Source organism: Stylophora pistillata, chromosome 8, assembly GCF_964205215.1.
Source record: "Stylophora pistillata chromosome 8, jaStyPist1.2, whole genome shotgun sequence".
Classification (NCBI taxonomy): Eukaryota; Metazoa; Cnidaria; class Anthozoa; order Scleractinia; family Pocilloporidae; genus Stylophora; species Stylophora pistillata.
In genome coordinates this window covers 20,871,274-20,892,696 of record NC_142526.1, presented here as the reverse complement: position 1 = coordinate 20,892,696, position 21,423 = coordinate 20,871,274, and the positions used below count along the sequence as shown (strand labels likewise).

Sequence of the window (21,423 nt, the reverse complement as noted above, 5' to 3'; positions counted from 1 at the left end):
ATTCACACGCTACATGAGTGAAATATTAGATAATAATCATTTTACATATGATGCACGATCCTCGCAGTAGATAGCGCTATTTATGGAACAGCGAAAATCAGACCGGAAAAAAATCAGGCCTATCATTCCATCTCATATATCATTTTCACGGGTTTATTACGAATCAACTTAACGGCCTGCTCCCAGTTGGCTTGTTAGCTCAATTGGTAGAGCGCTGCACTAGTATCGCAGAGGTCAGTGGTTCGAGTCCCGTACAGGCCTGATTTTTTTCAGGTCTGATTTTCGCTATTGCATAAATAGCGCTATCTACTGCGAGGATCGTGCATCATACGTATCTAATACCGCAGTTGAAAATATATGAACTTCATATATTCATTCTATCTCATTTATCACTTTCACGGGTTTAAAACGAATCAACTTAACGGCCTGCTCCCAATTGGCTTGTTAGCTCAATTGGTAGAGCGCTGCACTAGTATCGCAGAGGTCAGTGGTTCGAGTCCCGTACAGGCCTGATTTTATTTCAGGTCTGATTTTCACTATTGCATAAATAGCGCTATCTACTGCGAGGATCGTGCATCATACGTAGCTAATACCGCAGTTCAAAATATATGAACTTCATATATTCATTCTATCTCATTTATCACTTTCACGGGTTTATTACGAATCAACTTAACGGCCTGCTCTCTGTTGGCTTGTTAGCTCAATTGGTAGAGCGCTGCACTAGTATCGCAGAGGTCAGTGGTTCGAGTCCCGTACAAGCCTGATTTTTTTCAGGTCTGATTTTCGCTATTGCATAAATAGCGTTATCTACTGCGAGGATCGTGCATCATACGTATCTAATACCGCAGTTGAAAATATATGAACTTCATATATTTATTCTATCTCAATAATCCTTTTGTTGTCAACACGTCCCATTTTCTTTGGTCATATAGCTGGTAGCGCACGTTGGCATAATCCTTTTGACAACGTCGACAATGGAGCAGTAAGATGAGGCAGAAGACAGTCAGAAAAATTTTTCAAATGGTAAACGTGCACGTACCATCGTAGTTGGCTTTCCTTCCCACAGTTTGAAAATAAACAAGTCATTCTTGATTCTTACTAGGGCAAAATATATTTTACGAAAATCTGCAACCGACAGTCATTATCTTGAGCCCTTACTTGGCATTTTTTAATCAATTTCACTAAAATACTCGGCTATATTAAGACACATCCCGAGTTTGGTATCAATTTTCCATGAGAGAGTAGACCTTTCTCGTAAAACCGGTGCGACATATATATCTATGAAAAAATTTTTTCATATACTACAACATCAAATCCCATCCTCAGTAAGATTTTTACACCAAATTTTAAACAAAGACTCTCACTGAACGTAGGGTTTAAGTTTAGAATATCAACGGACACTTCCAAGTACGAAGCTGTGGCTTGACTATGCAGCCCTCGAACTGTTATTTCCACGCCTTGCATTTGGAGTCCTGGGCGCATGGGCCCAGTTGTTCGAAGGCTGATTAGTGCTAACCCAGGTTTAAAATTTAATCCAGGTTTCTATATTTCTCTGTTCAAAAGTGGTTTCGGGGTGATTTTTCCCATTTTATTAGAGCATTCAATTATCAAATTGCAGACAAATGGAATTAAACTGAAGTTTTTTTTTTTTTTAAGCTTTCAGATCTGAAATCAAATTTCACACAAATCCTTGGTTATTTTTACCCACCTTTGAACAACCCGGCCATGGGTTGAGCCCATACACGGCGAGAGAAAGGAGGACTTTAGAAGCTGGGGTAAAGGATTTATGGATTATAATCATGGGTAAACTGGCTGATATACTTAAATAAGCATTGTTCACAAGAATTTTGATAGTAGAAACTTTATTACACTGCTACAACTTAAATCTAACGTCTACGGTGAGGATGCCTTGCAAGGTGTGTCCATGACCATCAAACGGATCTCCCAACCATGCAATATCTGTGTAGCAAATCACCCGATCACTACGTTACGACATCTTGACAGGGCCGAACATGATCGATAGACCAAGAATAGTCAATAGAGATAAGTTTATATCACGGTTAGTAATAGGGGAATCCTTGTTTACAATATTTGCCTCATTAGCATAAGCAATTCAGTTTCTGATGGAGCTAAAAATAAATCAGTTCTGAATATCGAAAGGTCAAAGTATGATTAGCTCGGCCAATGAATACGAGCCTGATGCAATGAATACTGTTTGTGCAACACGGGTTTAAAAACTCAAAATTTTATATAGAATGTATGAGCTCATTAGCGCTTTTGCCACCAAGAAATTTTGCAGTTTTTGATGGACTATTTCTCCTTGAATATCACACCCAAAGAGCTAAAAATTTCACCATATACTAAGGTTTTCTAGCTCTTTAGCTGCCTGAAGTCAATTAGTATCTAACATGCTTCCTTCTTTACGCAAAGCCGTATGCGAATGAGCAAAAATGTAAACAATGACGTCAGCATGAATTCGCCTATTGGATGGGTCACGTGACTAGCGCAAACAATAAGGCCTTTCTCCCCGCCGTTCGCTTCGATTAGGGTCTAGCAATGGATTGAACGTGATGGACGGAAATGTAGAGGAAAAAAATCGGGCAAAATAATTCCAATGAACTGCACTTAACTGGGCGACCTAATCGGAAGATTGAAATCGACATATCAGAGCTGTCGAACGCTTTTAGAGTCTTACTTAACGTCACGGCAAAACTGATTGGCAAACAGCTCTTCTCTTCATTCTCCGTCTATCGTCGACTCAGAATGGACTATGGAGACTTTTGTCACAAGACACTCTCAGCTCGGTCAAACCTGGACCCCATGAGCTTGGTAATGACCCAACTCACCATCTGAGTCACCTTGTAGTTCATTGGCGGGGCGTCAGAGCACAATTCCCAAGATCTTGGGGTTCGAGTCCTCGTAATGGAGTCAGAATATTTTTCATTTTTTGTCACCATACTCGAGATAGAAGGAACGACGTCTTTCTTGAAAGCTGGATCTCACTGCAACCCGTGACATAATGGAAAGAATGGAGGAACTAGTTCTCTCGCCCACCCCTTCTCAGACTCTACGCGAACAAAGATGACATATGTGCAACGGGGTACAAACGCTGACCAACCTGATTTATACCTACCCTGGCTGACGGGAGCTTTTTGAAACGATTCCAGCTGTTCTAGTTTTGTTTTCTTTGCAATTGCGCCTTCTGTGAACGCGTTTCCGTTAACAGCTGGTAAAAACACCTCCTTGTCGGTCTTCTCGTTTGCACGCACGCAAAATTTAAGTTCTCTTGCTGTTGAAGAAATAATGGAAGACCTGATCCTACATTTACATTGTTTGTCCTCATGTGAAGGTACAAAGTTAAATAAAATAGCAAAAAACGGAAGGAAAAACGCCTTGCGTGATTTGTCCCTTGGCAATCGTGTATTGCCTGACTTGGTATTTGCAAAGCTGCCGGAGGGGCTACTTCAAGATAGACGCAGCCCTTAAAAAGGGCAAATGTTACTTTAGCTTTATTTCGTCAGCAGCAATTCGACGTGACTTACGAACTGAAAACAAGTTCACTTTTTTCGCTTATATTGATTGCGCTAGTTTGTCACAACTCCAGGTAACCCTGTTTATTTCTTGACCACTTGGGATCGCTCTAATGTCGGTCCCAATTGGGAATTCAATCATGCCCGTTTACAGGCTACCTTCTTTTGGTTGACCTTGGTCGGAAAAGAATCGCAAAGTTTGGTCACGGAAAATACAGTGGTTTCTGTACATCCAACGAGTCAGTACCGGGAAAGTCGGCTATGAGAAGCAAATTGACTGTTCCAAACTAATTTCTCCAACTTGAGTGAACAACGATTTTTTTTTTTTACAAGAACGAGCGTGTAGGAAAATATGTCCATCGGTGTGTTTTTATGGAGAAAATTATCATTCATGTTTAAGGCGGTGAAATGTTGAAATAAATAAATAATGAGTTCTTTTCACTAGACTCGGTAGAAATAAATAGTTTGTCTCCATTTCACAGCATGTCGCTTTTATTTATCCGTGGCGATAATGCGGCGCCGACTTTTCTACTGCATACTTATTTTTTTAGTTTTGACAAAGAAATTCGAAAACAGTTTTGTCTATCATGAATAACTTCCTAATACGTAGCAATCGCGGGTGAAATATTTTAAAACTCTTGCGAGAAATTGCGCTCGGTGTTTTGGCAGCCGGTGGTGTGTTGTGTCGTCTAAGATAAAAAAGTTTTCCGTACAGCTGACAAAGTTGAAATATGTGCTTATTTATGGCCAGTGCACGTCAATTAAAGAATTTCCAAAATTCCGGCTGTCGAGCGATAAGAATTGCTTAAGAATCTATACGAAGACGAGAGGAAAATCGGAAATGTAGCGTTCTTTTGTGCCCAAAAACACCTCATCTCATGATAATCGTGAAGCAAACGGTTTCGCCATTGTTAATCGTTCGCATAAATTGCTGTTGCCGAATATTACCAGTTTTTAAAACTCGTGGGCACACGATGTTAGCACGAGTAATTCTAAATAAATACACAACAATTAATGTTTATATCGTATCCTTACTTTTAATTTTGTTGCAATATACAAAGCGAAGGCATTCCTACGATATCATCTGTTCCTCTGTACAAATTTAAAGTTATTTTACACACAAAAACAATGAGATATACAACAACTGAAAAACGCAACAATCCAATTGTTACAATAATTTAGAGTTAAGTATAAAAAAACTACTAATGTTTCTTAACTTAATATCGTAGCGGACCAAGATTTTGCATACGTCAACACGCGCTCTGTATCAAACCATTATCGAGGAAATAAATTACAAGTTTAGCGACACTTCGTTGATAGCCAGGTAGAAGGCTTGTAGAAGGACTCCTGCAAAAACAAATCCCACATCGTCCTGTTCCGAAAAGCTTCTCCAAAGGAGCCGAAGAAAAGTTTTGTTTCTTCGAGCAAAAGGATTGTACCTCCAGTTTAAATTATCTCCCGCCGAAGCTAAACATCTCCCAATTGTTCTTGGTGTATTTCTCGTTTGTGCTGATGTTATTCGCATTTCAATTTGATCTCCAATCCATGCAAGATTTTGTGCAACGTAATGTATGTTCCCTTCGGGGTTGCTGTCCAACTGCAAAGTACTGCGCGGTTGCTGATGAGTTGTCCTTGGAAAATTATTTCTCGCGACTGTCGCGTGCAGAATAAGAGGATTTATTTCCCTCCTCTCCATTCTGCATGCGGTCAGATATCCACTGTCTAAGTACTCAAATACCTTTCCGGCTTTGAACCACAAAGGGCGTTTAAGACGATTACTGTAAAGTTGAAAGCGAAAGTCTTGTATAGGGAAAATCAATGTCTCAATCCATGGCTCTACAGTCTGGACGTTGAAGAGTTATTTTCAGTCGATTTTTTTTTCTTCACTGATGCTGTTGTGTTGGTCAGAGCCAGATCAAAGTCAGGGCATTGTCAGAAGTTACACCTAAGGCCCTCGAATGTCATTCAACTATTCGAAATGTCAAACAATGGGAAAGCGATCCACACGCTCAGAAAGACACTAGGGACACAAGATTCCCCGTAAATTCCCGTGCAGTTTTAACGAAGTGGCGACAATTTGTCTCTCTAACCAGCAACCCGTCTAGGCTTGCCTTCTTTTAAAAGAAAGGGAATTGTTCTTCTTTTCACTTTCACGACCTTGACTTTCCTTGTGCAAATAAAACTGCGCGAAAACCTTGTTCCCGCATTCAATTATCTATAAACAGGGTATCCCTTGTCCAACGCACTTCAACTTAAAAGAGTTGTGCCGCACTAGCCAGTTGTGCTGTCCATTTGTTCAAACAAGCCCGCGAAGTCCTGAAGACGGGAATCTCGACCTCCGGCAGGGGTCACTTGTTTATTTTCCACAATTTCGCGGAACTTCAAGAAGGCAAACACGCCAATCGGGTCGTGCCGAAAAGAGTTCATTTGCGCACCTTCAATGAAAGCGGCGAGCGCTTCACTACAAGCCAAAAATCATTACTTTTAATAAGCATTGCCGAAACCACCCGCCTTTCTAGAAGTATATATGATGCGGAAAGAAAATGAGTTACCGCAATTAGCCCCAAAGTTTAAAGACAAAGGATTTTCTAATAAGTCTTATTTTGTTTCTACAAACCGTTTTTGCGGACTGAGAATCCCTCTTCAACTTCAGCATATGACCATCGCGTTTTTTATGCAAGTCTTGGCTGCACAAACTATGACATTCAACAGGCTTTCTATGCAGGCGACGGTTTTTCCAAATAGCTTATTTTCCCTTTCAGAGAATAAATAGAAAAATAGACGGCAGATTACATCATACTAATTTAATCCAAATTTAAAGCAAAAACTTCCGGCTTGGCAAAAAGTGACAGAGTTTTCAACAACTGTCTTGCTGAGGTCGTGTTTGTCGGTTCGAACGCGGCGGCTCTAACATCCTTAGCAGTCGACCGAAACATCGCAACAAACAATGGAAAATTCTTACCTAAATATTCCCTCGCCCACTGCGAAATAACAATAAAAATCAGTTTGCAGCTATCGCACCAAACAGCCGAAACGGTAGAGGCTCAATGTTGCATAATAAGTTTGCATTGTTCCTGGTTATCGACGTTTTCGGTTTCTTCTCAACTCTATAAGCGGTGTTCTTTTCTTGATTTTAGCCGCTCTATTTATTATAAATTACTGCACCTTTTGACATAGAGAGTTTGCATAGAAAGACAAGCGAAGATAAATAGTTGCTTTTGCGGTTTGCCAAATGATAGCTCTGTTAAGGTTAATGAATTTAACTGTATAAATTTGCTTTTTCCATTAGAACATGTTTTCAGCCGGGGTAAGAGTGACATTGTTATATGAATTTCATGAAATACTCGATTACAATGCAAGGCGAAGAATAATGGCAGAAAACAAACCAAGACAAAACAAAGTGAAATATCCAAACATTGCTACCACTTGTAAACATTTCTAGCCTGAATTATATGAGTTGAACAACAATGCAATGGTTAATTTCATATATTTCGAGCAATTTTTTTCCCCCTTTTGTGCTCAATAGAGAGTCAGTCGGCTAGATTAAAGACATGCCGGTAAATGAGAAAGAAAAATTTATTTAGGGGAACTGACGAGAACGCAAAAGAAAACACAAGTTTCTGATTTGTTGCGTCTCAAATCTCTAAATACGATCATGAAAACTACCGACTCAATATTTGGCGGCGGTTTTTCGATTCAGTTATTAAGAAACTAATTTCAACCGATTATCGAGATTTCTCACGATGGAATACTCTATAAAGCACTTAAATTTTTGAGCGTTGCCATATTGGACGCGGTACTTCGAGTGTTTTCAAGATAAAGAATTCAAAGCGAGATTTATCGTCTCTATGTTTTCTTACCAAGCACTTTAAATTATTTTTAATTTAAATCGATGCGAAGATCTTTACAGGAAGCGACGGGATCGTGGATATTCGTCAATCTTAAAATAAAATAAATACAGTCTAATAATAAAATTACAAAGATCACGGGCCTTTTTGACCAAATAATTCAGAGGAAACTTATTCTTTAATTATTTCTATTCTACTTGTCTCTCAATTTTTATCTAGTGACTGAATAGCCCTTCTTGCAGGAAAGTCAAGCTAGGGACCTGTTATATTCTTATCCCTCACCCCCTCCCCTTATTGGCAATCAATTTTCGGCTAATCCCTCCTACGTGCCCCTGAAAACCATGTTTTACCACCCCGGCCCCCTACTCCCTCTCCCCCGCGATAAAGAATGACTGGACCCTTCGTCAGGAGATAGAGGGGGGAGGGGTGGGGTGTAGGTCTCTCCTATTACAACGAGTGGCCTGTTTCTGAAAGTATTTTAGACTGAAGAGGTGAACGAAGAATTTTGAAAAAGTTGTTTTAGGAAGGCTCGCCTAAGAAAAATGCTGTTGAACGAGAATTTCTACGCATGCGTCTGCTACAGGTAAATTTGACAAGTGCATATCTTGCCAAATTGTGTTCCTCTGCCCCAAGACTGGCAAACACTCGCCTAGGAAAATGCTTTTGGACGAGACTTTCTCATTAAGCAAGCGTCTACTACCGTAAATTTGGCAATAAGTGAACTTCCCGCGAAATTGTGTTCCTCTGCTCCAAGACTGAAAATATTGCTCCGATCGCCATGATCAACATTATTATCAGGAAAGCGACGAGCCACTTTGAGGATAAATTAGGCGCTAATCACTCTTAAGAGCTTAGCGTTAAACATACTTGAGGTTTGGAAACAGGTCACTTATTTGATGAAAGGGGATCGAAGTTATAGAAGATAACTGAATGATAAACGACTTAACATTTTATCTTGAAACAGCTATTGACACACTTTAAGATTCAAGAGAGCTGTCTTAGGCTGACAGGCAAAAAAATACCCAGTAGAATTATATTAAAAGAACTTAAAACCACGAAATAGTATTTAATTGGTAATTTACTTTATATTAAATTAATTAGGTATTACTGTTTGAACTGATTTTTTGCACGCTATATCATACGTTGAAATTACATAATTTTTAGAACTACGTACGAAAAGACCCTTTCTTGCCTTACATCCTACGATACAATAACATGGTCAGCGGAACAGGAGGGCAGGAGGCTACAGTCCTTCCAATCGAAAATTTGGGGGCCTCGGCCCCCATACCCCTATGTTTTAGTGCCGACAATATTGCTTGCGTAGCATGAATTAGGTTAGCAAAACATTCAGTCTTGTAATCTTTTCGAATCGTGCTTATAAAAATTAAAGTTGATTTGAACAGCTCTGGTCTGTGTTCACGAATCGGACATCGAATTGGAAAATTTGAGTCGGACTATGCTAATTGGCTTTGTATAGGAAGAGTCTTCCTTTCTTTACACCCTAAATATAGCCATGTTCTAATTTAAGTGTCTGAGGTTCTATAAACAACATCGACTGACTATTTTTCTTGAGAACAACTCGAGAGGATGGCCATACATACATAAGGAAGACGACAATAACAATATATACCATGAAATAAGTTACATGACTTTGAAATCAGCTATTCAAAAACTAGGTGACCGCGCAATTGAAAGAACATTTCATTTCAAAGAATGTATACCATCTGAACATGATCACGAAAGTATACGAGAGCGAAAAACTACGTAGTACGATCACCAGTAATTACTTCCAAAACCTGTCTTATGGCGAATTTGGTACGAAAGGGAAAATGACAGGTTTTACTTGAATTTTCACGGAGAGCCTCAGAAATTGTAAAATATACTGGGTAAAAATAAATTTCATTAAAGCAACGATTCTGTTTTGCTTAACTATTTTACTCCCATGATCTAGTAATCAGTTCTCCACACTGTCCACTATACATCTCTTGTACTTTTAAGTATGAGAATTTGGTGTTAATCAAACAATACCGTCTCCTCTCATTTCTGTTTGAAAGTGTTTTGATAGTCTAATGAGAAACTTCTTTTTGTCACCTAATTTGAAAAAAGTTACCTTAATGATGTTTTGATTGTTTTAAGTGCGGGTAACACTACCTTCAACTTGAGGGGGGTATAGTTGCATTTTGGAGACGGTTCTGTTACATTTTGCTGACTACGATTCCCCCCCCTCCCCTACCCTGCTACACGGTTTGTTAATGTTAACTATACTTAATGTTTAACAATGACTCGGAAAACAAGAAGGAAATATTCAAGCGAAACCAATATAAGATTGTTTTCCTTTTCGCGTTACGATTAACTGCTATTTTACTTTTTTACATAAAGATATCACCGCTTTACCTTACACCACTTTGTCCTTCGCGTCATTAGGCCCCATAAGACGAAGAAACATTTGGTCTATATAAAGTAATTTCCAACTGAGTGTCAAAAGCATTCTTGTAATACATTGGTTTCCTCTTTCTGCACTCTGCGACTATTGTAAAAATTTTAGTCCACCTTCTCGCCAAATCAGAAACAAACTCAACACCAATTGCGATCTGGTCGTCCTTGTTTTTCCGCGCTTGAGCAAGCTACCTCCTTTCAGTTTTAATTGGCTTTTTGTGATATTTTCCAATGTAATAAGTTCAACACTCAGTTTTCATTGGCTTTTTGTGATATTTTCCATTGTTTTGATTGGCTAATGTAATAAGTTCAAGGACTCTTGGTTGAAAAGCCCCTCTCACTAACCATTTTACTTTGAAGAACATGATTACATGACCTTACCAGTAACAAAAAAGGTGGTAGGATCACAAACCCTTGATAAGATTGAATTTCTTGGTAAACAATAATCCTCCACAACCACTTCTTGATCACTGGCAAGATTATGTGACAATGTTTGGTAAACGTTTTACTTGTACACTTAACTCTATAATACCTTGTCTAAAATTTCACTTCTTTACAAACACATTGATGACAATACTGTTACTAATTCTAAAATTTACCTTCTGCAATCATTACATTATGTTACATTCTTGTAAATTTGAGAGCACACAGGTTGAACAATGCAAAATGCCTCATTAAAATACTTTCCTCTTTGACAATTAATATGAGATCTATCTCTAGAACTGTACCCAGCTAGAATCAGAACTCCTATAAAAAGAATGAAAAAAAGAAAAAAAAACAGTGGGTGATTCTTTGATGTTGTAATGGGGAAAAATTGAATTCAGGTTAGCTTAGACTCAGCTCCAAAGACCAAGGGAACTAAGGGCAAAGTTATCGGGGGTTTTGATATAAGTGGGTTGTTAGCAGTCGACCGCAGCCTGTAAGAACTCCTATTATATGGCTGTGTCTCACAAGGACTGGGAACTACTGAATTCACGAATTTGATTGGCTGAAATCAATATTGAAAGCAGTCTAGATTTTCCCTTCTAGACCGGTCTTGAAAAAAAAGGTCAAAGAATATAAAAAATTGGCATATAAGACACAGCCATAAAATAAACATCTTATTAACCGAGCTAGGTCGGTCTGTATGAGAGAATCTTGACCTCGGTCGCTTGGTACAGACCTCACTGCGTTCAGTCTGTATTGGCTACCTTGGTCAAGATTCTCCCAAACAGACCTCCCGCTCGGTTAATAAGAACTAATCAGCACTGTTTAGCCTCCAAGAAGGCTCTCTTTTTGGATTTCCCCTTAAGGGAACAGCTGCCTATTGCACCATTAGCAGATGCTTATGGGAAAAAGCTATTGAAACCTCTTAGTCATTGCTTTGGGAAAGACATTCTATTCTCATAATCCCTTCCACTATCCAGGAATGTGAAAGGAGATCATAAAACTGTCACAAATACTTGACAAAGTGCTAAGAGGGAGTATACCTGCCACAGGCTAGAATCCTAGTTAGGGGTAATATTTCTACTCCAGACCCCCTAACTGAAACTCTTGTTCCAACTTAGCTTAGACTGAAGCCCATGCTGGGCAGCAGTTTTTGGCATGAGTATGTGCACTGTATTTGGTTTTTCACTGGATGTCACTTACCCTGATGCAGAAGTAAAATCTCCCCAATCAGATGTTGTACTCTGTTGTTGACTTTGTTGTGGAACTGTTGATGTGGAACCAAAATTTCCCAAGTCAGAGAAGAGAGACTGTTGTTGGAAATTAGGACTTGGCCTCCTCCCAGATGCAGGTGATGCCCCTGCCCCTGGGGGTGGTGCTAGCTTTGGAGCTAGACCCCCTGGGGGAGGGGGGATCACACCTAAACCACCTCCTGCTGTAAGAAAATAGACCAATATAAGCATATTTTTTTTAAGCACTTGGTAAGGCTACATATTGGTCTTTCTGATGTGTTTATAGTCAGGCAAGTGAATTCTATCAAGACAAGGTTGCTTTATCACAAAATCAAATAGTTAGTCCTCTTCATGACTCTATACATGTAAGTCCGGAGAATATCATTAATTATCTGCCAGTTGCCAGTAGGTCAAGCTGCCCCCCCCCCCCATGTCCAGCCTCTGTCCCATATTTCCCTTTCTATGGTTCTCCTCTGAAAGAATTTCTCTGTGTATAAAATCCAAGACTTTTTCCACTCAATTGCTTTAATTTTCCAGACTTTGAGTAAATATATCTTATTAGACGTTTTGTTGTGTAGTATCGCTGAGTATTTTTACGAGTTGTGTCATATTTTGACAAGCCCATAGGGCTCATCAAAATACAAATAACGAGTAAAAATACTCAGCGATACTACACAACAAAACGTCTAATAAGTTATTTATTATCCAACACGCCAAACTGTTGTTTCTGCAGGTGAATTTCATGGATATTTATTTACGGGAATGTGTGACAGAAGTATGCGAAGCGGAACGGAATTGGTGCGTTGTTGTGTTGCTGTTTCTATTTTCTTCATTAAATGAAGAAATTTTCTGGTTGTCAAGCTGTTTTTCTTTGTTCGATTCATCAAATGAACTTGGATCTATATTTGCCAGCCATTCTGACTCTTCGTCGTCGGAAATATGATTGAAATTGTCCGCCACCTTTTTTTTTTCCGTAACTACAATCCAATTCTTCGCTTGCGCAATGGGAGAAAACCAGTTAAACCGGTACTACAATAGATGAGTACAAATACCGTGTGATATTTGTACTCGTCTATGGCGTTATTCATACTCGTCTAGGTGTAGTTGGATAATAAAGTCACATATTTTGAACATAACTGTGGTTGTTCAGGATATATTCAAGTGCTGAAAGTCTATTACACACAAAAAATGGTTTCTGGGTATTATATCTGTCTGAAACTGGTGAAAGGCTCATCTTAAATGGGTTACTGTATGCATGTCACATCATACAAGTAACTTTAGAACTTCAGAACTTTATTCACACTTATTCTACTAAAAAAACACAACAGCAAGAAAGAAAAAAAGTAAAAAAAAAAAAGAGAGTTCTAACTATACATGAAATTACACAAAGCAGTGGAAAGAGTGTGTAGTAGCCAAAGGAGCCAAGCTTTTGAGTTGGCTACTACCATAGAGCAGTTACAGATGGGTGGAGGTTGAATACTTAAGGAGATAGTACATACACTATATAGTTAAAATATATAAAAAAAAATTATTCTTCAACTCCTTCCTCCATATATTTCTACACGAATAAGAATGCTCATTGATTCCACATATTCACAATTATCGGAAAATTGTTCACTTACTAGTAAAAAGAAATCAATCATACCTGGCTTGGGCCGACTTGTCGCACTTGCACCAGGTGCACGATTCTGAAAGGTTAAAATCACATTACTTACTGAACGTACTTACTTACCGGTAAAACATGTCAGAAAGGAGCTACATCACAGTTGAGACAACTTGAAAAAGGCTGTCTTAACCCTCTCCATCCTTAGCACTATTTGTGCATTGTTTATCATTGCTCTTTTGTGTTTTCTGTCTCACAGTGCTAATATTCTACTGATCTCCTCAAGGTTGCAAGCAAAATGCTTTACAACAAATGTGATACAATGTCAGTATTTCCTTCAGAGAAAGGACAAAGGGACCTTGTCTAGCAACATGATGTGGTTATCAATAATAGAACTTTGGTTGAAAAGCCTCCAGAGGATAATGATTGATAAACAGCATGGTTGTGCAGTAACTGTAATGGTTTCCATGTTTTTAATCTGCTAAGTTTTTCTTTCTGGTTGGGGATTTTTTAGTGGGCACACATTCAGCTAAATGAATAAAGGCTAAAAGTTTCTAAAGAAACTGTGGTGCTGCGTCAGTGGGGTAACAATGTAATTTGGTTATGTCAACTCAGTTGAAATATGTAAATTGGCCACCATAATGAATAAAAAAGCTGACATTTCAAGCGTTAGCCCTTCGTTTCGAGTGTTAGCCCTCTGACGAAGGGCTAACGCTCGAAACGTCAGCTTTTTTATTTGTTACGGTGGCCAATTTACATATTTCAACTGAGTTGATATAACCAAATTACACATTTAGCTACATGATGCAGGGACAAGCCTAAAAACCAGTTTTCTTTGTCTAATATAGACAATTCTTGTAATATCTGTCCTCCACAAATGTGAAATGCGTAGCAGAGGGGAGAATTAACAACCAGATTTTGGAAGTTGAAGAAATTAGCTGTATTTCATAGCATACTCAATTACAAGAGACCGTTCAACTCACCCCAAGGTTGATATGAATTGTTTGACCTTCTTTAAAGCCCAAGTCTAATTTTGGAGTAAGATCAGGTTGTTCAGCTTCTGCAGCAAGTTTTTCACTCTGTTTTAACCATCTATGTTTGACAAAAGTTAGAGTAAATGTTATTTGAAAAGACCCAATAGGGACTTTCAATCTTTATTTGATATACCATGACCTATGAAAATTGATATTTTATTTAACAAGTATTTACCAAATATTATTTTTAACTGAAAATAGCTTTTAGGTAGGACCAGTACACAGTTACTACTAAATATTAACCTTTGGTCATAATGGTTGCCATAATGAAACTTCAAAAAAATAAAGATCCGGACAATTTTGCTGTGATACTGAAAATTAAATTAATTTTGCCCCTCAGAAAAAGAAAAATCAGGTGCCAATCACTCACCAACTGAGTAATACTAAGTGAAAAACATTTTACTCAAACACTGCTGGGGACTGGGATTGAGTCATATTATCTTTACTGGTAGATATTATTATTAAGATCTGTTTCCACCCCATGGTGACTTTTTCCCACTCACCCACTTACTTGACAGGTTTCAAGTTATTCTGTCCAATCATTAGTCTTGTCCATAAACTTTACCAATGGTATGATTCTCAATTTTTGCATGATATGCATGTGTGGTTTGGTTGAGTTTACAATAAAGATCATGTTGAAACAATGAGTCTAGAATGGTTAACAGTGGTCTTTGAGCAGTGAGCAACTTTTGATGTTTCTTGCTCAGCTCTTTCCCACCTTCTTCACCTCAAACTGAGATAGACATGTGGATAAGACTTTTGAATTACAGAGAAAATGATTGAAAAATAAAATCCTGCTTACTTAAAGTGATCTTGCAGTGCTACATTAAAATCGAAGCTATCTCCTCTGTCCGTGAAACCCATTCCAATAAAAGCATGGCGACCTGCAATCACAACCAAAACATTTTCATCAATGTATTCTATTCAAATGCTACAAATGAATGAATTTACAAACAAATTCATGTATGGACAAATAGCTGAATGAAAGATTGAATTTGGCTTTACCCTTTATACACTAACACAGTATCCACATTCTTCACACATTTCCTTTGTTACTGACAAGGAGAATTTGTTTAACAATCAATGAAAGCTTCTCAGGTTGAGGATGATTTTCTTTATTCTCAAGATCTTAATGAATAATTCAGCAATATTACTGTTGGGAGAAATTAAATTCTGGTCACCCTAAGGGTTTAATGGTCAGGAGAAATGTGCTTAACAAAAAAAAAATAATAATAATAAAATTTGCACCTAGTCTGCAAATACCTCAGAGTTAGCTCAGAATGCTTCCAAAGGGTTTAAACTCAGTTTAAATGAACATGGAAAAAATTAATTATGATTACTAAAAAATATGATTGTAGTATATCAAAATACACTGAATAACACATACCACTATCATCCACAATCTTTAAGACAAAGTAACGACTGCTATCTAGAACACCTTCCACTGCAATCCCTGGGTAATCATCTACAGGACACTTAGCAAAGAGTTCCCCTGTAAACAAAAATAACAGGCTGGAGTAGAACCTTAAACCTTTACCTCCCATGACCTGATATATTACACCCACCTCCCCCCCCCCCAGTTACTGCACATTTCCTTGTAAACTAGTTACAAGAATTTGGTGTTGGATCAAAACAACAACTTCAAACTGATGAGTTTGAGATTTCTCTTCAAATATTTTCTGTATAATGTATGGATAATATAAGGAGAAGTTACTTGTTAATCACTTCTGGGAGCTAAAGGGTTAAGGTTGGCTAGTTTTTCTATAATCACGCTTCCATTTGATAGTACAATAATTGTGAATTAAAACTAACTTTACTGTTTGAAAGAATATGTGAAGTAAATATTGCAAACACCAATCTGTTCTTAGCTGTCTTCCAGGGGCTTTAATAATTTTTGTCTTTCAGTGCTTGCCAAAGGAGTAAAAAGGCAGTTTTGCCCCAAAATGAGCTGTCAGGTGAAATCTAAAAACAAGAACTTGCTCAAAAGTGGTGGTAGATTTAATTAATTAAAAGTTAAAACTATTATTTAACATATTAATAATATTATTATTATCAATAATTATTAATAATAATAATAATAATATAATTATAAATATAATTATTAATAATAATTATTGTTATATTATTATATTATATTATAAACATATTAATAATAATAATTAATTTCAATTTTTAATTTTATAATCTTTTAGTAATATTATTATAAATTATCAAAAGGAGTAAAAAGGCAGTTTTGCCCCAAAATGAGCTGTCAGGTGAAATCTAAAAACAAGAACTTGCTCAAAAGTGGTGGTAGACTGCTAGTAACTAGCACTGAATTGAAATCACTGTTCCTTCCTCTCTATTTACCTCTAATATTTCTATCACAATTTTTAACTTCAATACCTCACACCTTCTGCCTGATATTATATTCCCTACCTGCATGTTGATTAATAATCATAGAAGTCACCTCTAACTGATACAACTCACCACTTGTCTTGTCCTCAATCTTGATGTAACACTCCTTTCCCTTGGCACAGACCCTTAACCTTCCAGTCCAATCTGGCTGATCAAGTTTCCAGTCTGCAGCTCTGTGAAAGCAAGAAATTAACAGTTGAGCAAAGAGACCTATACTGCTACAGCTTAGTACAGAGTTTGTAGAAGGAACCAACTGTGAGTATTTCTTCTACTCTTGGATGGGATGTTAATCCATGATAAGTTACCAACCAGATTTACAAACTTTTCTTGTGTTCTGACCCATAATAGTGTAAATTAGGTAAAGTCTGTTTATGAGCCAAGTGGCCCATCACGCTGGCACTCAACTCCTGTTTTTGGAGCATAAAGCCACTAAGAGTATTTCTACTCCCCCCTGGATAGGACATTAGTCCATCCCAGGGTTAACCCCACCATTTACTGCCTCCTGGTTAGCTCAATTGGTTAGAGCCCAGGACTGTGTTGTGCAGGAGGTTGAGGGTTCGAGCCCCGGCTGGACCAATACTCATGGTCTTAAAATAAGTGAGGAGAATTTGTTACCTTTCTAAAATCAAGAAATGGATAGATATTCTAGTCTTCTCGGATAAGGACGAATAAACCATAGGCCCCGTCTCCTGCAGGGTTAGGGGTAGGAGAAGTTAATTTCCCACGCACAAGATTACTGTGTGGTGGATGTCCTCCCCTGGATGGGATGGGTGGGAATTGGCCCTGAAAAGCCCCTATGGGGAGTGGTCAATTAACCTATGTATGTATTTATGTATGTATGCATTAACTTCCCTGGAACCCATTTATTCCCCTAAATGAAGAGAGGCACTGTGAGAGTAAAGTGTCTTGCCCAAGAACACAACACAATGTCCCCAGCAAAGGCTTGAACCTGGACCACATTAAATGGAGTTGAGTGTATCAACCATGAGGCCACTGCATCTCTCCATAATAGGATACTAGGCCAGTAAATAGATAGATAATACAGTCTACTTCTTAAGGAGAAGGCAAATAGTAAGAAAAATATATTGTTTTATCAAAGATCACTTGTATTTTAATATTCCTGGGACTCCCTTGATGATACAAGTATTACTTTTCTTTCTCTTTTTTTTTTGTTCATTACTTGCAAAACCATCCCCTTTGTCATGATTTTCCTTTGCACCTTGGGAAGGGCATTAAGTTTATTTGCTCAATAAAAACAATTTTCTCTCTCCACTTTAAGACCCACTGCCATTAGCCTCAGGGGGACGAATGTGAAAACTCACGCCTAAAATTTGATCACAATAAACTAATAACTACTTCATAGTTGTAGATGTTGTCCAAAAAACAATGGGCGTTAGCTTTAATTGTTTGAGGTCAATTTAAGGTTACCATGAGGTAAATTTATAACAGCGTGAGCGAAGCTAATGCTGATATAAATTGGAGCGACCGCTACGCATTCACAAATTGGTAATTTGATATTATTTCTTTAAATAGCATTCAATTCATCGAAGTTGTATAATTTACGCATGTCACTTCGAGAAACGTAAATGGTGCTTATGACTCTGAGCACGGATTTTCGAAAAACAAGCATTTCTCATTCATGGTTAAATTTGGATCCTAGATAATCCCTTGGAAAATGTTTGCTCGGGTCAAATATACAAACAGGAAGGAAAAAGAGTGTTTTTCCCAAATGGCTCCATTCAGTTAGCCCGTAAACGCGTAGAGATCGGACTGGTTCAAAGGCAAAAAAACATGTTCAAGGAACCTATCAGAGTACCTGTATCCTCGGTTGCTTGTTCTCGGAGGAATCTTGTAAATAAAACATTCATTCTTAACACACAAAACACTCTCATAGTCCTCCATGTTGAAATTAGAACAACCAGCCCAGACTTCCCCCGTATAAATTTGAAAGGTATCCCAGAGGAGGACTGGAGCGATTCAAAATGGCGACTGCGATGGTCTGAAGTCTAACTTGTAATCATATCGTTTTTAACAAAATGCTCGAGCTGAATCGTATCTCGGTGAGAGAAAGCCTGTTTAATTCTTTTTAGAGGGCTTTGATTTCCTATCTATGGGCTCAAATGATGTTATCACAGTGCATCAGTCAGTTTCGGGCAGGTGTGTTTGCCCATTAGCAGATGTGACTTCCTTGCCAGACCCTGAAGATGTTGCAAAAAATTTGCTGTCAGGCTTTCGCGATTCTGAAAGACTGAGACTCGTTCCCTCGAGAGATTTTAAGCCATGGTACGGTAAGTGTAAGTTCTTACTGTGCCAAATCATACCACCCATATATTTAATCCCTGAGGGTGGTGACTAACATCTAATTTCTCACTTCAGCGTCACTGCTGAATCAAGCAAGGTAGGTTCATGAGAACTGAGGATGTGATCGCAAAATTAAAAAGCTCTGGACTTTTTAATTAAATTCTCCTTGTCAAAGCCAGAGGAAACTTGTAGAGAACTGTATGGACAACTGGTGTTATGGTGTAAAGGGGTTAACACAAACACAGGCGGCCCAAGTGTACAGTGCGTTGCTTTGTGGTCTTAAGGTCGTTAACGTGAATATGTATTATAACATAACCAAAGTAAAAGTGCACGCTCTGATTGGTCAATTCAGCGTCCACCATTTGCCCATGGGTGTACTCTGCTGACGCAAGCAAATGCAAAGACTAGTTTTCTACACGTGCTTGTTTTTCTTGGTGACATAAGATTTTTTAAATAAAAGGAAACTCTCATAACACAAATGGTAAATGCCACAGTGTACACTATTGAGTTATGGATGCACTTGAGAGGTTTAATTTGCTAAGCACTCAAAGAGCTAGCGTCGCCTTCGGCTATTGCCTTGTGTGACTCTTGTGCTTCTTTCATGCTTAGCAACCTCCCACATGCATCTATAATTCAATAGTGTACACTGTGGTGTTTACCATTTGTTAAACAGATTAAGATTAAATTTTAAGCGTAAGCATGGGCCATGAAAAAAAGGAGAAATTATAAAAAAAATTAAGAAAAAATTAAAAAGGATAATAAAAGCAAGGAATATAGTGTATGAAGTCTCCTTACCTTTTTTCCATAGCTGCTTTGTCCCCAATGGTTGCTTTAATACTGATTTGGTAACTTTCTTTGAAACATGTGTGGGTGCTACCAGTCAACTGTATATACAATTGACCGTAGCACCACAAGAAGTGATAACAATTGCCTTTGTTTAGTTTCTGCAAACTTTTAACCATTATTGTGATATAAAAGTTCATTTTGTAACCAAGTGGTGAGTAGTAAAATTGCAACAGTTGCAAGCTGCTCTTGAGGTCATAATACAGTTCTGTTCAACGTTCCAAAACGTTCCTTCCCCTTATATCTAGGGTTTCCAGACAAGTTCTCATCAGAGAGTGGTGCTCAATTAACTAAAAGTATGCATAGAGGAAAAAAATATGTAATTAATTATTCTCTTCTAATGTGTTAACCTGATTCAGTGAATACTATCTAAAGTATACATTTCTTTAACTTAACGGTAAAGATGTAAAAGTGTTCAAACACATGCATATTAATTATTGTTTTTTGTTTTTTTTTTTCACAGAATTGATGCCTAGCCCAAATGAATAACTGTTCTAAAATGCTTTTTTTTTTTTTATTAAGGGATTATAGGGATGGAAATACAGAGTAGAATTTATTGCCAGTTGATGTGATTGCATTAACTCTGTACACCCTAACAGCAGTATTCATATTCTCAATACTGTTCTCTATCCATTGAGCTAACCGCCTCCCAGTTAGCTCAATGGATAGAGCGCTGGACTGCTGTGCAGGAGGTCGAGGGTTCAAGCCCCGGCCGGACCAACACTCAAGGTCTTAAAATAATTGAGAAGAATATGCTACCTTTCTATAACATCAAAGAATGGTTAGATATTCTAGTCTTCTCGGATAGGGACGAACAAATGGAGGTCCCGTCTACTGCAGGGTTAGGGGTAGGAGACGTTAATTTCCCACATACGAGATTACTGTGTGATGAATGTCCTCCCCTGGGGTGGGATGGGTGGGTTTGTTGGAGCTTAAACCTCGTAGGGGACCCATGTCCTATTGTTTCTGCTCTAGTACTTGGTACAAATCCTCAAATAAATAAAAATAAACAAAATAAATATACATTTCCTTTGTCAGAGTTTAAAGGGTTTATATTTGTTCTTGTTTCCTTCTTTATAGATGAAAGTACCTTAACCCAATTGCATTTCAAGGTGCTTCCCCCAGAGTTGATGTTGATTCCAAATCTTAAATCAAACCCATCATCAGTTGAAAGGCAAGGAGTCTTATCAACAAGTGACAACTTGCTTGAGTTTTCACCAGTGTATTCTGATAAATCACGCTTAAAACATGCACCACTGAAGAAAGGTGATAATAAGAGTGGTTCTGATGATGAAGAGAGAGAAACGTGTAATAGTCATCCTGCCAGACAACATAGCCCATTGAGTATAGATTGTTCTAAATGTGAAAGTAGAAAGAGCAAACTGTTGGAGGAAGCTCTAAATCCCATAAATCTCTCAGCCAAATCAGTAAGTGTTGGAAAGATAGAGAAACACAGAAAACCTATCTTGTGTGTTTTCCTTACTTCTTTCATTCTTCTGTCTATACCCACTGCTTTCTGGTATTCTTTTGCAATAAGAAGCTATCAGTTACAATATGTTTTGCAAATTTTAAGTATTGGAATTATTTGAGTGAAGTGAACACCCGTAGTCAACTTTCATTTTACTGTAATGTCCTGTGTATATTAGCCTTGTTAATCCTTAAACTCCCAGAAGCAATCTTTTCCTCGTGATTCAAATATTATCTTGAAACAAGTTATGAGAACAGACAAACTTATCAGCTAGAGGGTGTTGTACTAAAATAACGCCAAAGCCT

At 38.0% G+C, this 21,423-nt stretch overlaps 2 protein-coding genes across 4 annotated transcripts in view; one reads left to right on the top strand and one right to left on the bottom strand.

Annotated features, from left to right (window-relative positions):
* Window positions 1–8,312: 8,312 nt before the first annotated feature.
* Window positions 8,313–18,460, bottom strand: LOC111324223 (adaptin ear-binding coat-associated protein 1). The gene is made up of 8 exons (XM_022927723.2): window positions 18,323–18,460; window positions 16,579–16,679; window positions 15,497–15,601; window positions 14,912–14,993; window positions 14,059–14,167; window positions 13,118–13,160; window positions 11,444–11,675; window positions 8,313–10,561 (listed from the first exon to the last, which is right to left on the bottom strand). The coding sequence occupies exons 1-8, from the start codon at window positions 18,406–18,408 to the stop codon at window positions 10,531–10,533; spliced, it is 789 nt and encodes a 262-aa protein (XP_022783458.2). The 5' UTR covers window positions 18,409–18,460; the 3' UTR covers window positions 8,313–10,530.
* A 5-nt stretch (window positions 18,461–18,465) lies between these two features.
* Window positions 18,466–21,423, top strand: part of LOC111324224 (uncharacterized) — a 9,149-nt gene continuing 6,191 nt past the window's right edge. The window contains exons 1-2 of one of the 3 annotated variants that reach the window (XM_088731962.1): window positions 18,466–18,794; window positions 20,731–21,077. In XM_088731962.1, coding sequence (XP_088588088.1) covers window positions 18,617–18,794; window positions 20,731–21,077 — 525 coding nt within the window. In that variant the 5' untranslated portion in view covers window positions 18,466–18,616. The remainder of the gene's footprint in view (window positions 18,795–20,730; window positions 21,078–21,423) is intronic. The other 2 variants (XM_088731963.1, XM_088731964.1) reach the window with 2 other exon arrangements.

Bases quoted from the DNA above. Each gene is read 5' to 3' on its own strand.
- LOC111324223 (XM_022927723.2), bottom strand. From the start codon at position 18,408: ATGGAGGACTATGAGAGTGTTTTGTGTGTTAAGAATGAATGTTTTATT. The intron at 16,680-18,322 runs GTACTCTGATAG...TTGCTTTCACAG, and splicing joins ACAAGCAACCGAGGATACAG to AGCTGCAGACTGGAAACTTG. The intron at 10,562-11,443 runs GTAAGTGACATC...TTCTTTTTATAG, and splicing joins GATTTTACTTCTGCATCAGG to GAGTTCTGATTCTAGCTGGG.